The 15,055-nt window shown below is 51.7% G+C and overlaps 2 protein-coding genes and 1 long non-coding RNA gene across 3 annotated transcripts; 1 reads left to right on the plus strand and 2 right to left on the minus strand.

Annotated features, from left to right (window-relative positions):
• The first annotated feature begins 897 nt into the window (after window positions 1–897).
• LOC120671496 (auxin efflux carrier component 2) lies at window positions 898–4,429 on the plus strand. The gene is made up of 7 exons (XM_039951851.1): window positions 898–1,986; window positions 2,197–2,381; window positions 2,486–2,798; window positions 3,575–3,660; window positions 3,759–3,916; window positions 4,033–4,109; window positions 4,217–4,429. The coding sequence occupies exons 1-7, from the start codon at window positions 992–994 to the stop codon at window positions 4,281–4,283; spliced, it is 1,881 nt and encodes a 626-aa protein (XP_039807785.1). The 5' UTR covers window positions 898–991; the 3' UTR covers window positions 4,284–4,429.
• LOC120671498 lies at window positions 3,547–6,323 on the minus strand. The gene is made up of 3 exons (XR_005673665.1): window positions 6,226–6,323; window positions 4,031–6,117; window positions 3,547–3,895 (listed from the first exon to the last, which is right to left on the minus strand). It is a non-coding gene; the product is annotated as an uncharacterized LOC120671498 (long non-coding RNA).
• A 751-nt stretch (window positions 6,324–7,074) lies between these two features.
• Window positions 7,075–8,060, minus strand: LOC120668668. Its single transcript, XM_039948411.1, has one exon. It carries the CDS (start codon window positions 7,616–7,618, stop codon window positions 7,394–7,396), a length of 225 nt encoding a protein of 74 aa, XP_039804345.1. The 5' UTR covers window positions 7,619–8,060; the 3' UTR covers window positions 7,075–7,393.
• Between the last annotated feature and the right edge of the window lie 6,995 nt (window positions 8,061–15,055).

Raw genomic sequence — 15,055 nt, forward strand, 5'->3', positions numbered from 1 at the left:
TGGAGTGACTAAAACTCATTTTAGTCACCCATTTTCCAAGTTTAATTACCAAAAATATAGCCTCTACTCTAACAACATCGACTAAATAAACATCTAAATAGACTAAAAGGGAAAAAATAGTGTCTTATTTTTGGTAGCCTAAGTAGAGGGTGACCAAATTGAGGGGGTGGCAGAGAAAATTTAGTCACCCCCTCATTTTAGTCACCCAAGTATGTGCCCTGTTGGAGATGAAAATTTGAGTAAAATGACTAAAATGTGAGTTTAGTCACCCAAATAGGAGTCTGGATGGAGTTGCTCTAAGGATAAACAGTCCAACAGCTCGCACGGACGACCATGCCGCCATGTCGGCGTCGCGACGAGGCCGGCCGCAGCATCATCCCAACCGGAGCCCATCTCTGTTCGTATCGCTGCCGACCTGCTGCGGCCGCGCGCTGCGCCTAGCCGCATGCAATTCTCTATCGATCAGTTGCCGTTGTTCTTCGTGCCCAACTGACCACCAGTACTTGTAGGACGTAGACCACCATTATTCGATCGATGCGTCCATGTCCATGGAGCTTGCTTGGAACGTATGGCTAGGGGCTAGGGCTGTACCAGTAGCCGTAGCCGCGCAAGGAACACGCCGCAGCCTGCAGCTACGTCGTAGCAGGAGCAGCGTGCAGCTACCTGCAACTTGTACGACGCCTCCTTTGGATTCTCTACACACACACCACGCAGATCACCTTAATTAAGTAGTACTACTCCGTATTTAACAGCTCGGTTAGTCGAGTACTGACAGTGGATTATCTTATTAACAATCTGGTAGGGTGACTGGTGGTGGTGGCCATCGATCACCTCCTATATAACGATCTCTTCGGCTTCTCCTCTCACACTTTCTTTTTTCAGCGACTTCGCGTCAGCTCCACCAGATCTTTAATTTGTAGAAACCGAAGAAGAGCAGCTAGCTAGCGTGGCCACCGCAAGCTAAGCTGCAGCTGCCGTCGCCGTCGCCGCCATGATCACCGGGCGCGACATCTACGACGTCCTCGCGGCGATCGTGCCGCTGTACGTGGCCATGTTCCTGGCCTACGGCTCCGTGCGGTGGTGGGGCATCTTCACGCCCGACCAGTGCTCCGGCATCAACCGCTTCGTCGCCGTCTTCGCCGTGCCGCTGCTCTCCTTCCACTTCATCTCCACCAACGACCCCTACGCGATGCAGTACCGCTTCCTGGCCGCCGACTCGCTCCAGAAGCTCGTCATCCTCGCCGCGCTCGCCGTCTGGCACAACGTCCTCGCCCGCTACCGCCGCGGCGCCACCGCCTCGCTCGACTGGACCATCACGCTCTTCTCCCTCTCCACGCTGCCCAACACGCTCGTCATGGGCATCCCGCTGCTCCGAGCCATGTACGGCGACTTCTCCGGCAACCTCATGGTCCAGATCGTCGTGCTCCAGAGCGTCATCTGGTACACGCTCATGCTCTTCCTCTTCGAGTACCGCGGCGCCAAGGCGCTCATCTCCGAGCAGTTCCCGCCCGACGTCGGCGCCAGCATCGCCTCCTTCAGGGTCGACTCCGACGTCGTCTCGCTCAACGGCCGCGAGGCGCTGCAGGCGGACGCCGAGGTCGGCAGCGACGGCCGCGTCCACGTCGTCATCCGCCGCTCGGCGTCCGCATCCACCACGGGCCACGGCGCCGCGCGCTCCGGCGTGGGCTACCGCCCCTACGGCCCCTCGTCGGCGATGACCCCGCGCGCCTCCAACCTCACCGGTGTCGAGATCTACTCGCTGCAGACGTCGCGGGAGCCCACGCCGCGGGGCTCCAGCTTCAACCAGTCCGACTTCTACGCCATGTTCAACGGGAGCAAGATGGCCAGCCCGCTGGCGCAGCCTGGCGCCGGCGCACGCGCGCCGGGGCTCGACGAGCAGGTGGCCAACAAGTTCGCCTCCGGGAAGCAGGGCGGCGACGCCACGGCGTACCCCGCGCCGAATCCCGGCATGATGCCACCGCCACGGTATGCCTCCACTACTCTCAAGAACACCCCAATAACTGTGTAACGAGTTTTTGTTCGCTAGCAATCGTTGTGAAATGAATGCATACGGCCGGCCCAATGAAGTGTTGACACTTTGATTTGCTCCAAAAATTTGGCTGATTTTAATGGGAAAATATCCCTGAAATTTGTCTTATGCTGAATCACTTTGTCATCTGCATTTGGCAATACTAGGAAGAAGGAGCTCGGGGGCTCCAACTCCAACTCCAACAAGGAGCTGCACATGTTTGTGTGGAGCTCCAGCGCGTCGCCGGTGTCGGAGGCCAACCTCCGCAACGCCGTCAACCACGCCGCCTCCACCGACTTCGCCGGCGTACCGCCGCCGGCCGCGCCGCCAGTCGACGGCGCCACTCCAAAAGGTAATTAATGCAGCAGACGATTCCTCCATCCAAAGACCGCATTATTCCATAACGTTAGCGCTAATCGTTCCTGTCACTGCGCGTCATGCTTGTTTGCATTTCAGGCGTAAGTGGCAATGTCACGCCGATCAAGAAGGCGGACGCGGCGGCGGCGGCGGCCGGCGACCTGGAGATCGAGGACGGCCTGAAGAGCCCCGCGACGGGCCTGGGCGCTAAGTTCCCGGTGTCGGGGTCGCCGTACGTGGCGCCGCGCAAGAAGGGCGCCGACGCGCCGGGGCTGGAGGAGGCCGCGCACCCGATGCCGCCGGCGAGCGTGATGACGCGCCTCATCCTCATCATGGTGTGGAGGAAGCTCATCAGGAACCCCAACACCTACTCCAGCCTCGTCGGCCTCGTCTGGGCCCTCGTCTCATTCAGGTGAAAATTACTCCAACTTTGTTTTTGAAAAAAAAAACACTTGCTCATTATACACATATACCTATACATCCATGGATTCATGCATCAGTACGTAGTTCTTATGGCAGTTCCAACTTCCAACACCTGCACCGCCTTATATAAAAAAAAACACATGAATGAATTCCAAACGGAGCAGTTCGATCAATTTCAGCAAGATTCAGTGAATCTAATCAAATGGAGCCTTGTCTACTGACTGGGTCCAAATGAAATCTAGTTTTCCATGTCGTTCACTACTACTAGGTTGCTTGCAACTAGCACAGGATTAGCGTTTGCATGTGAGAGCACATGAGGGGTACGTCGGTCTCGGATCTGGCACATGCACGCCGATGCAGGTCTTATGTGTGAAGCCCTGGAGCTTTGCAGCAGACCAAATCTACCAAATCAGCTGCGACGGCCGTGTTTGTCTCCAGTCTCCACCCATCCGGGCGGCGCAGACATGATCGGCAGGCTCATCCATGGATAAATTGCACGATGCTTCGTGTCTAGAAAGAGTACAACCATATGCAGGCATCGTTGTGCTATTTTACTACACGAGATGCATGGCATGGCACATCCAGAGAAGAGCTGAAAACAGCAGGCATTTCTAGGGGAGAGGAGCACATGCTGTGTAGCAGCATTTGTACCATGATTCTGTATCATGCTGATATGCTGGTTAATTACATTGATTCTGTTATCATGCATATATACATGCTGGTTAAACATGGGTGGATTAACAAAATTTGTTTCTGAATTTTCAGGTGGAACATCCAAATGCCCTCAATTATAAAGGGATCGATATCGATATTGTCCGATGCAGGGCTAGGAATGGCTATGTTCAGCTTAGGTACAAGCACTGGCTATTTGATATCCGTTCTTCATTGAAACTGGTATTTTGTTCTTTACATGAACCGAGAAATTCTGACGGTGCTACACGTGACCTAGGTCTGTTCATGGCTCTCCAACCAAAGATCATCTCTTGCGGTAAGAGGGTGGCGACGTTCGCAATGGCGGTGAGGTTCTTGACCGGTCCAGCGGTGATTGCCGCCACCTCCATCGCCATTGGGCTCCGGGGAGTGCTCCTGCACGTTGCCATTGTTCAGGTTGGCATCACCATCATATATATTGTACTCTATTTTTTTCTTGAAAACATTCAGAAAAGCATAGTAATCATACTGATGATTGTGAAAACTGGAATGTGTGATTAATCAACTTACAGGCTGCACTTCCACAAGGCATCGTCCCCTTTGTGTTTGCCAAGGAGTACAACTGCCATCCTCAAATACTTAGCACAGCGTAAGCAAATCCATGCTCAAAGTTTGCAAGACATAGACTCATGCTTAGCTGTTGTTGTATTCACAGCAGAGGCTGACATCATGCGTGCTTGTGTTGTGAATTTTCAGGGTTATTTTCGGGATGCTCATCGCACTTCCAATCACGATACTCTACTATGTTCTTCTCGGAATTTAGATTTCTGGGTAGGCAGGAAGTAGGATTCTAGGAATCTGCTGATGAATGTATGCAAAGAGGAGAAAACATTGGCTATCTTGAAGACCTGAAGACCATGAGAGCAGAGAAATAGGGGAAACTAAGTAGGACCCTAGAAGAGAGAAATTCAGAGAAAAGAAAAAAAAACTTGATTCGATTTTTTAATTTTTTGTTACTGCTTTAGATCCAAAGTAAAGGTTAGGGCTTTGAGTATGAAGGATTGAACCGTTCATTCGGCAACTTGGTACTAAAGATTCCCACCGGTTGATTCCACTGTCCAGAGACACATGATATGCAAATTTCTGCCTGATCTCGCACACGCTAATCGGGATAAAGTAATAGAAGCGGTTCCCAAATTGCATTGCAAGATCATCAGACCAATCCAGCCTGACGGCTTCAGGGAAAGAGCTGGAGCCTGGAGGCTGGAGCTTGCTTCGATTCAGTACCTGCCTGCGTGCGCCGATCTTATCAGATACAAGTAGTAACTCTGAACTGCTAAGCTCTGAAGCTGCATCTGCCATGGATCATGCTTAGCAAGCTAGTATCTAGTTACAGCATTGTTAGTTTATATGTAAAGGTGTTGTGCACCTTGCATTGAAGAGTCCAAAGCGATGCAGGCATGCACGCACCGGCTGCTTCTAGGGATTCAGCAGTGGACCACATGAGGAAGCATCTTCTTGTGATTTTCAATGTTCTTGCCATTTTTTTCCCCTTGTCTGCCTGTCCAACCCAATTAGTGGTGGTTAACTGTGACTCTGTGAGGGGGTCAAATGTCAGCTAGTAGATGGTCTGCTCGCAGCGCACACGCATGTGAAACCTCTGTTTTGTTTTTGCCGCTGCCTGCTAGTGGGCTGGCTGTCCTTTGCTGCATGGAGCATGCATGAACATGATATATGGTCTAGATCAACCAAGTCCCGAGCTTATTTTAAATGAGTAACCGCACCATCAGTCTTCAGCTAGCCTGATTATTTTAAGTTTTAACCGTGGTCCTTGGTCGCCTCATGAAGGCCGCCTTCAGAACCTGGACCATTTGGTGAGGGCTGTTGTCAAAAGTTGGCACTTAATCTGAACATCAGAACATCTGATGTGAAAAAGAGAACACCTTCAGTTGCGTCTTCAGAAATCGAGACCGATCATGTCGATCCAGTATGCGAGCACAGTCAATGGAGCAGAGAGGTAAAGCTTTGGAAGCTCGGTGCTTCGTTGATTGGGCCTGGACTCCAAATGTCAGCAAAAGTAATCGGTTGGTAGAGGACAGTCAATGGAACCCGATCGAAGGAAGCAGTGGCAATAATCAACCAACTTAGACCAGCTCAGGCTGTCTAGGGTGGCAATAATCGAAGTATACTGCTGTGCTGGTTAGTCAAGCACTCCACATCGGTCTTGGAATCTCAAGAAAGATATGCATCTCAGAAATCTTCAGCTCATCGCCTACTCTGAAGTCTGAACTGATCTCCTTTAAAAAAAAAGAAGTCTGAACTGATCTACTACCCCACCCCATGTGTGTATGTGCAACGGATACATTCTCTCCTGGTTCCTTCAGTTTCGCTCTGTGGCAGATCACATAGCGTTGACAGCAAAAGTTTAACGTTACTGGATTCATCATAAAAAAAAAAGCACAAAAATACCTTCATAAACAAATAATCATTTCCATTTCAAATTATATGCATTCATAGATAGTATTATACTATTATTACCAGTACACTACTACCTCCTGCTGGGAACACTCGTGCCCTCCAACGTGAATGCTACTTTCAAACATCGAACTGCGGGCTCCTAAGGAGGCTACTCCTCCATTCACCACCACACGCAAGGCCTGAAGCCAATCAGAACGGGCATGAGGAGAGGATCGAATGGAAGCTTCCGATTTGGATTCAGTTCTCATAGAGATAGGGGAGGGCAGGACGGGCTACCGGAGGCTTACCTGCAGGCGGTGGTGGACGCCGGCGGAAGGGCGCCGACGGGGGAGGAGGCAACGGCTCGCCGATCACGCGGCGGCGGCGCGGTGCCAGGCGCACCGCGATCCGCTGCTTTTCTGGGCGGGCTGGGCCAGAGATGGATGGCGGGCCTTCTAGGTGGGCTAGAAATCGACTGGGCCCCATCGGGCGGGGATGGACGCGACAGGGCAGCCTGTAACATAGTTTTTTTTTTCTTCTAAAAGAAGCCACGTACTTCGTTCTCCGTGAGCATCAGCGAAGCATATGCTCGTCAGCTCTCCGCTGCCAACCGATCCGGTGGCAAGTGGCATTGCCGTGCGTCGCAATAAGAGGCAAAGGCGAATCCACCGCGATCGTCGGATGGCACGTCCGTTTCCGCCTGAGCTACCACCGGCGCCGCACAAAGATGGCGACGGGCCGGCCGGCGAAGGGCGGGGTGCGGGGGCGCCGCCGCGAGATCGCTAGCCTATCAGTGGAGCGACGGCGACACCGTCGCGCACCGGTGCGCGAGAGTCCACGCGAATCCGCGGCCGCACACGTAGGGAGGAGGAGGGGTACGCGCGTCTCTTTCGCTCGATCGAGCTGCCGCGGGAGGGATCGGGCTGATCGCGAGCGGCTCGCTGAGGCTTGACGCCTGAGGCAAGCAAGCTAGCTATGATATGAAGCCGCAATTCTTCTCCCCCCCCCCCCCCCCCCCCCCCCCCTTCTTTTTCTGTTTCTGATATGAAGCCGCAATTCTTCTTCTTTTTTCTTCTTTTTCTGAATTTCTGAACAAACAAACAATCCATCGGCGAGGAATGTGCAAAGACAGATCGAAGGTCCCGATACAAGAGATCTTCGCAAAAACATAGCCACGGGCGACCGATCTCATTGATTACCAAAGAGTACACGTTCAAGAACATGCATGTCCGCGCTGAGAATGGAGTCGCTAGCGATGGCGATGTTGCCGAATAGAGAATCCGAGTTCTTACCAAAACGGTCGACCGACCGACCAAAAACCCCACATCGCCACCATCCTCCTCGCTTCATCCGGAGACCCGACCGGGGGTGAGGAGACGACGACGACAACGACGACGCGAGGGGGAAGAGGACACATGAAGAGAAGGATCATCCCTGCCGACGCCGACCTCCTCCCTCCGGGCGGCTGCTGGCCGGCTAGTCGTCGTGCAGGATGGCCGGGTAGGTGACGAGGCGCCGGGCGCAGGCGGTGCAAGCGAACCTCCGCTTGGTCCTGCGGCAGAGCGGGAGGCAGCAGAGCACCCACTTGGCCTCCACGTCCGTCGCCGCCACCCCGCCGCCGCAGTACGGGCAGCTCCCGGGTGCCTTCTGCGCGCCCAGCACCTTCTCCTCCTTCCCGCACAGCAGCATCGCCATCGCCATTGGCCCTGCTGCTATCCACTCGGCCCTCAGCCCCTCCTCACCCCCTAGCTAGCTCGATCGGTCAGTGCAGGACAAGTAGGACACCGCCCGGCGGGGCACCTGCTAGCGACAGAGCGCGCCCGCTAGCTGCCGCGCGCGTGAACCGACGCTCCGGCGCGTGCTGTGGGCCGTGGATATCCTCGCGCAAGCGGTGGCCGGCTCGGCGAGCTGTGTGCCGGTGGGGCGGGCGGGTTAACGCCGGTGGGGGCTCGCGCAATCAATCCGCTCCTGCCTTTGTCGCTGGCGCGGTTGCGCGGTGGTCACGCGCGGCGCGCGCCCGAGCTCGCTGGGGAATTTACCGTATCGACCAGGAGGCGCTGGCGAAACGGGTGGCGGGCCGGCTGGGCTGTCGTGAGGGCGGCGGCGGAGCTGCCGCTCCACGGCGGCCGGCTGGCACCGGCTTTTCCTTTTGCGGTGGACGGGGGCAGGAGGAGGACGGCGGCGGGGAACGCGCGCGCCGGGCCGGGGGCCGTGGCCGTGGCTGCCCGGGCTTATTTGGCTAGGTCGCATGTACCGCACTGCTGCTTCGGTGTGCCGTGACTGTGTGAGGAGGGGCCGGGGTCGGGTCGGGTCGGTGGACGGTGAGTCGTGTCCCACGCACGCACGTACGGCCCCTGATCGTGCCGGTTGTGCGGGGCATCATCATCATCAGCGCGCGTCGTCCAACCTGATCATGCGTGCGTCCGACCCGTGTGTGATGTGCGCGAGCTTTAGTTAGTTGGTAACCTTTTTGTCCCCGACCTGTGCGGTGCGTGCCGAATTCGGCACGAAGTAGCGTGCCGTGCGACCGACGTGGAATTTGTGGCTGCGTCCATCCAGCGCTAACAGAATACAGAAGCTTGTTCTGTGATGCTCAGCTGGCTTCCGCTCCGCTCATAACTTTGCATCGGAAGAAACATGAAGAACCCCCCCCCCCCCCCCCCCCCCGCTGAAAAAAAAATCTAAAGAAAATTTGGTGGTGGACAACTATGAATTAGTACATTGTTACTTGAATCATATGCTCTCAGCAGGGGACGTGTGCGTGTGCCCGACTTGACTTGAGTAGGGGAGACGAAATGTGATCTATAAGTGAAAACGTTAGTCATTTGCACTTCATTACTAAGTGAAAAACATCATGCTGAGTTGAGTGGAAATTACAGTAGCTATATGTCCATCTTTTTCTTTAAATTCCTGCTTTCGAACATCTCCAAGAATTTTTTCAAATTACAGTTTGGCTTGTCAACCAACCAACTAGTAGTACTGTTCTCTCATACTAAATCAGCACCAACTCGTTAGCAGTACTGCTCTCTCATAACAAATCAGCACCAACTCGTTAGCAGTACTGCTCTCTCATAACAAATCAGCACCAGCCACAGTCAAGCGAACACAGCGACTTAGCTAAATTCCTATTTAGCTAATTATTTAGCTAGTTATTTAGCTTTTCCATAGATGAGGATCCAACAGACCAGTAATATCTCCAACGTCGTGGACTCCTTCACCTGCTGCGGTCCGGGCCACCGCGCCCCGCTGTCGTCTACCCGTGCCACTGCCACCGCGAGACGCCCAGTCGGACCCCTCTTCCAGCACCACCCGCATCGTGGCACTCGCGCCATGCCCAGGCGTTGGCAACGGCACCGGGCGCGGGTACCTTGGCCCCGCGCGCAGCTTCTTCTTGATGTACCCGGCGCCGTCCTCCTCGATCGAGTACGGCCTTCCGGTCCCTCGGCAGCCTCGCGGCCGACTCGAGTGCGGCGTCGGCGTCGTCCGTCGCCAGCAGCCTCTCCGCAAGGTCCGCGTCCACCTCCCGCAGTAACGCATCGATCTTCGGGAACAGATGTGGTCGTCGACGCGGTGGTACGTGGCCGGCCATGGGAGCAGAGCTCGACCCAGCCGGCCGTGGGGAGCTTGACCCCGCAGGCGTGGGGGAGCAAAGCTCGACCCCGCCGGCCATGGGGATCTCGACCCCGCCGGCCATGGGAGCTCGACCCTGCCGGGGAGGAGCTGCGCGGCCTCGAATCGGCCGCCGCCGCTGAATCGGTCACCGCCGCCGCCGATTTAGCCGTTGTCACCGCCGATTCGGCCGCCGCCGCCAACATCGGAGCTTGGGGAGACGTCGGAGAGGAGCTCGGGCCGAGGGGCGAGACGGATACCGAACGGAGCGGGCTATGTGTTTTTTGCTTTCCAGGAGATCGGAAATGGCTAGTGGGATAGCTAATAGGGATGTTTGTATGTGCTTTTGGATTTAATTTTTGTAGATTTTTCTATTTTTTTACCTAACCAAATCCATTTACATAAGCTCCGGATTGGTTTTCTAGGAACAAAGAAATTATTCCCGTGCCTCATTTAGTTTTATTCTACAAAAGTGTTTACATTGCCATCCCTATTTCCCTACCGGCATTTCACACCAAACAATCATGAGTCCAAGGTGCTAATGGTTCGAAGTCCAAACCAAAACCGCACCAAACTAATTACAGTTGTCCTCATCAATTAAACCCCACCAAACCAATCCACTTGCGTCAAAAACCAAATTAAACTAAATTGCTGACGGCAAAAACCAAAAACGGATCCAAATCATATGTGTGTTGTGACTCTCCTACCTCTTCTAGCCTTCTAGGCCTGATCAATGCGTTAAGGACGAGGCACTACCGACGCTGCCGGAGCTCGGGAAGATTGCCGGTGCCAGGCGCGCAATAGCCAGGCATGACCTCCGGTGGCGGCGCCTCGACAGCTTGGTGAGTGACGCTAGATAGGATCGAGCCGAACCGATTCATTCTAAATATTAATCCCAACCAAACCTGCCACCAGCTCTCTCAGCGCATTTAGCACCAAACCAAATTAATCCAAAAGAAAAACCAAATTATAATATCCGGTTTGACCCCAAATCATTACCAGCTTGATTCATGACAAGTAAATACAAACAGATATATAATAATATAGCTCCGCCTCACACCTCAGCCTTTTTTAGAGCAGCCGCTAGATCAAAAAAGGATGCACATCGCCGGTCGCTGTTACAAATTAAAAAAAAATTGACAAACGCCTTAGCTTATTAGCATCTCATCATATATTGCCCCAACCCGGTATCTTCCCAACCGTTTGCGGACGCCTGCGTTATCGGTTGGCTAGAAAGGTTTTAAGATTCGTTCTGGTCAAACATATCCTCCGCCCTCTACATTTCCGAGGTCTCCAGTTCTATCCCGCCAGTCGGAATGGACCAGCGTTAGAAATCAAGGTGTACTACGTCAGCAATGGTCTTTCTCTCTCCTTTCTCTTCCCCCCGAGGCCCAGCTGCTTCTTTGTCCTCCGCATGTTCCGCCCTTCGCTTCCGCCATGGCGATCTACTCTCGCCTCCCCCTCACACCATGGCGACTAGGGTTTCCTAGTGTCCTCCCCTCTATTGCCTCCATCCTCTGCACAATCTCAGTCCGGCGACCCTCGCGCTCGCATCATCTTTACTAACAATGGGGGTGGTTCGGATCAATCCATCGGTTCATCAAACCGATCCACGCAAGTGAACCTAACGGCCCCCTAATCCAACCCACGACAGGGTGACGGGGCAATGGATCAAAACCACCCAAACCAAAGGATCCTGTTGATCGAACCTTTCCCTTTGACCCAACGCTTACTCTCCACACCAGCTCTGCCGCCCCATCTCGTCCGTGCTGCCGTTGCCCCATCTCTCTGCTCACCCCTCGGCCACGACCGCCGGTGCACCCCGCAGGCTGCAGAGGCCTGCTCCGACTCTAAGAGCCTGAGGAACCTTGTCCTCACCACCCCTGCTCTGCTCAGATCTGCCATCTGCGACGAGGAGTCCCGCCACACAGGTCTTCCTGACTATCTTTAATAAGTTGATCAGTTGTTGCTTGATTGAGCTTTTGACCTGGCTTGTACTATTGAACTGTGTGCTAAGGGTGTGTTTAGATCACTTTATATTTTGCATTTTTGCGTTTTTGGAAGGGAATTTTCAATATCTGGAGTATTAAATGTAGACTAATCACAAAACTAATTACAGATCTCGTCTGTAAACTATGAGACGAATCTAATGAGCTTAATTAATCCATCATTAGAGCATATTTACTGTAGCATTACTGTAGCAATTTAGTGTCTAATCACGTCATAATTAGATTTATTAAATTCGTCTCGCGATTTACAGTCCATTTGTGTAATGTGATTTATTTTTTAACTATATTTAGTACACCATACAAGCGATTTATAAAAATTTTGCGTTTTTTTATTTAAACAAAGCCTAACTGTTCGAAAGATTACCTCTTTTTGCGGCCGCCGGCGCTGTCCCGGCGGCGGGGGCTCTTGTCCGTGAACGGCGTGTCCATCGCGGTGTGTCGGTGCGCGCGCGCGCTACGGCCTCAGCGGTTGACGTGAACGGCGGAGACGTGTGTCCCGTATCTGCCTCTCTGGTGTCCCTCACGGGCCGGCTCACACTCGCCTCGCAGCTTCTTGCTTTGCTTTGGCTTAATAAGGGAGTGCGAAGGAGTGTGGTTTTTCCACCACTACCGGCGCGGGCATGTAAGTTTTCATCCGTCAGATGTGCTTCAAAAGTCGTGCGTCCGGATGCAGCCCAAAATGTTACCAATCGGCTCAGCCCGGACGACTGGAGGCCAGGCAACTTCGTCTGAGAAACGTAGGCACGGAACAAGGCAAGTCTAGTGGGACCAACTTTGCCATTCCTTTTTGTTTTTCTATTACCCGCCTGAACTGCCAGTGGGACCAACTGTTGACCTGGTTGAGTAAAAAAAAAAAACTGTTGACCTGGTCCCACTGGCATTACCTCTTTTTGCCTAATCCTGCCACCCCTCTCATTGTCATTTCCCTGGAGACATGACTATGCATCAATCAGAAAACAAATACACTAAGACTAGGAAAGAAGGTTTCACATCTAACTTGACCAAGTACACAAAAGTAATACTGGATATGATAATAACAAGAGAAGTCAAATATCTTAAAGAGTTTGGTGAACGATGAGAACAAACTGTTTTACCATGCTAGATCAAAATCATGGGCATTCTATTTGAGTGTGCTTTGTACCCAGAAAAGAGAGTTAGATGGTCTCACAGGAACAAAACAGAGTTAAATGAAAGTAAGGATAATTAAAAATTGAAGTTCAAGATCAGGAAATACATCTAATAGTCTCACTTTCACTGTTGTTCCTACACTGCCTCGAAGCCTCTTAGCTGCAGCCTCTCCATCCAATCCAGAAACACTCTTCCCTACATAATTTGAAAATATCACTATCAATTTTAAACCTTATGAGGATGAAACCTAGATTTATAGCAACTTGGTTCCACAATGGCAGGAAAAAAAAACAGATAATACATAGTCGATATAGCATTAATCTCAAATTTGGCTCTTAATTGTGTCAAGCAATCCATATCAATCAAGTACTAACAATTTATGCCAGCTGTGACGATTGTCAACAAACAAAAGTATCTCGACAATAAGGCTTACTATCTATCATTTCACTATCTGTAATGATTTCTTATCTGTGTTTAAATTTAAATAAAGGACAATTTACTGACCTCGTGCATCATGATTTCTCTTTTCTCATAGTATTAAGGTGCATTCTTTTACACTGCACATAACTCAATGCTGACAAAAAGATAATGCTTAAGTCAAAACATATGTTTCATGGATATGTACTATAATACATACCAACACTATAGCTACAAGCATGCTAAAGATAAAACTGTATTTATACATAATAGTGAAGTATGCCTTGTGCAATCACTAGAACATACTCACAGCAGAAAAACTCAAAAAAATAAAATGCCATAGAGCAAGGCCGCATCTCTAGAACACAGTTGTAGAACATGAGGTGTCGCAGAATTGCGAGATGACCTACTCTGTTGACCCTGCTGAAAAGAACGACTGAATGCTTGCATCTCCATCCTAGAAAAAATAAGGGATAAGAGTGACAACTAAAGGGGAAAAATGGAAAAGGGTAAGAAGAAATACATGAATCGACGAGGCCGGATGAGGAAAAATCAAGAAGGGGGATCCGCAGATGAAGATGGGGGGTTCCTTGGGGGAAGGGGACTGCGAGCAGGGGCGGGCCCAGGATTTTTAGAATGAGTATTCAAAATTTGAAAGGTAAATTTTTTACAACCTTAATTAAGGATTATTAACACATAATTGTGTATCAACATCACATAATTCATAAAATTGATCATAGCTTTGAATGTTCAATGTATAGGCACTAAATAGAGGATAAAACAGTAAAATTATAAGAAAACCTACAATTTATTAGTTAACTTTTCTATCCTTAATGCTTTAGAAATGAGTGATAATATCCTCATTCTTAACTTGCAAGAAGAACTAACTCAAGTTTCAGAAATATTGTGACCACTACATCGCTACCCTCTTGTGACAATTTCACAAATATTCACACACATTGCAATCAATAATTGTTATGCATTGATAGAAAGCCAATTAGGCATATATTGCATGAATGCAGGAATGAAGAAACTAATTAAGAAACAAACAAGCAGGGTTTTATTTATTAGTATGGCTATATGAATGAACCCAAAAATAAAAGGAAAAAAGAGAGAAATAAAACACCAAATCCGAGAGTCATGTCGACCCCATTGGTGGGCATCAACGGCGCGGCGGGTGGAGGCAAGCCAAATAAAGTAGGACTTATGACTTGTTTGGTTCCTCGGCGGAATAATCAATCAGGCAAACAAAGCAGCGTGGAATCGCTAGAGGAGCGCAACTCGTACATGGTGGAGCCGATGAAACACGAGGAGAGGAGGGGAGGGGAGGCCGGGAGGGGAGGCCGGGGGTTACCTTGCCTGGGGCTTGGGGAGCCGCCGTAACGGAGCTCGATCCCTGGTGGAGTGGTGGGGTGATGGCAATCTTCACGCCGGAGGCGGCATGATGCTATGTGAAGCGAGGGGAGGCGATGTGGTGCCGCCCGGGCCTGGGCGCCGGGTGTCACGCCGGACGGCCACCGCCGCGTCGCCTGGCCATGGGCGCCAGTCGTCGCGCAGGCGCCCGCCGTCGCTCCTGTCTTGCCGCGGCTCGCTGACGCCTGGTCGCCGGTCGTCGCGCCCACCGTGGCGGCACTTAGGGTTGAGACACCGGGCGAGTAGGGGTCTCGGGGAGAGGACAGGGGAGCCGGGCGGGCCATTGGGCTGGAGGCCGCTGATGGGCCACTTGGGCCGGACGGGGGAAGGTGGGAGGGTCAGAAGGGAGTAGAAGGATGGGCCAAAACTTGAAATCTACCTATATGTTCTCCCTTTTTTTTTCTTTTTTTCAATACATATACATACAATATACTACACATACAAAATTTTGTGTCCAAAATAATGGGTATTCAACTGAATACCCTTGAATCAATACTGGGCCCGCCCCTGGCTGCGAGAGTATAGATCAAGAGGACGCAGATCAAGGGGTCAGGAAGAACAA

Source organism: Panicum virgatum, chromosome 4N (assembly GCF_016808335.1).
Source record: "Panicum virgatum strain AP13 chromosome 4N, P.virgatum_v5, whole genome shotgun sequence".
Lineage (NCBI taxonomy): Eukaryota > Viridiplantae > Streptophyta > Magnoliopsida > Poales > Poaceae > Panicum > Panicum virgatum.

Coding starts and splice junctions, on each gene's coding strand:
- LOC120668668 (XM_039948411.1), bottom strand. CDS start 7,618: ATGGCGATGGCGATGCTGCTGTGCGGGAAGGAGGAGAAGGTGCTGGGC.
- LOC120671496 (XM_039951851.1), top strand. CDS start 992: ATGATCACCGGGCGCGACATCTACGACGTCCTCGCGGCGATCGTGCCG. Junction 2,382..2,485: donor CGACGGCGCCACTCCAAAAG/GTAATTAATGCA, acceptor TTTGCATTTCAG/GCGTAAGTGGCAATGTCACG. Junction 3,917..4,032: donor TGCACGTTGCCATTGTTCAG/GTTGGCATCACC, acceptor ATCAACTTACAG/GCTGCACTTCCACAAGGCAT.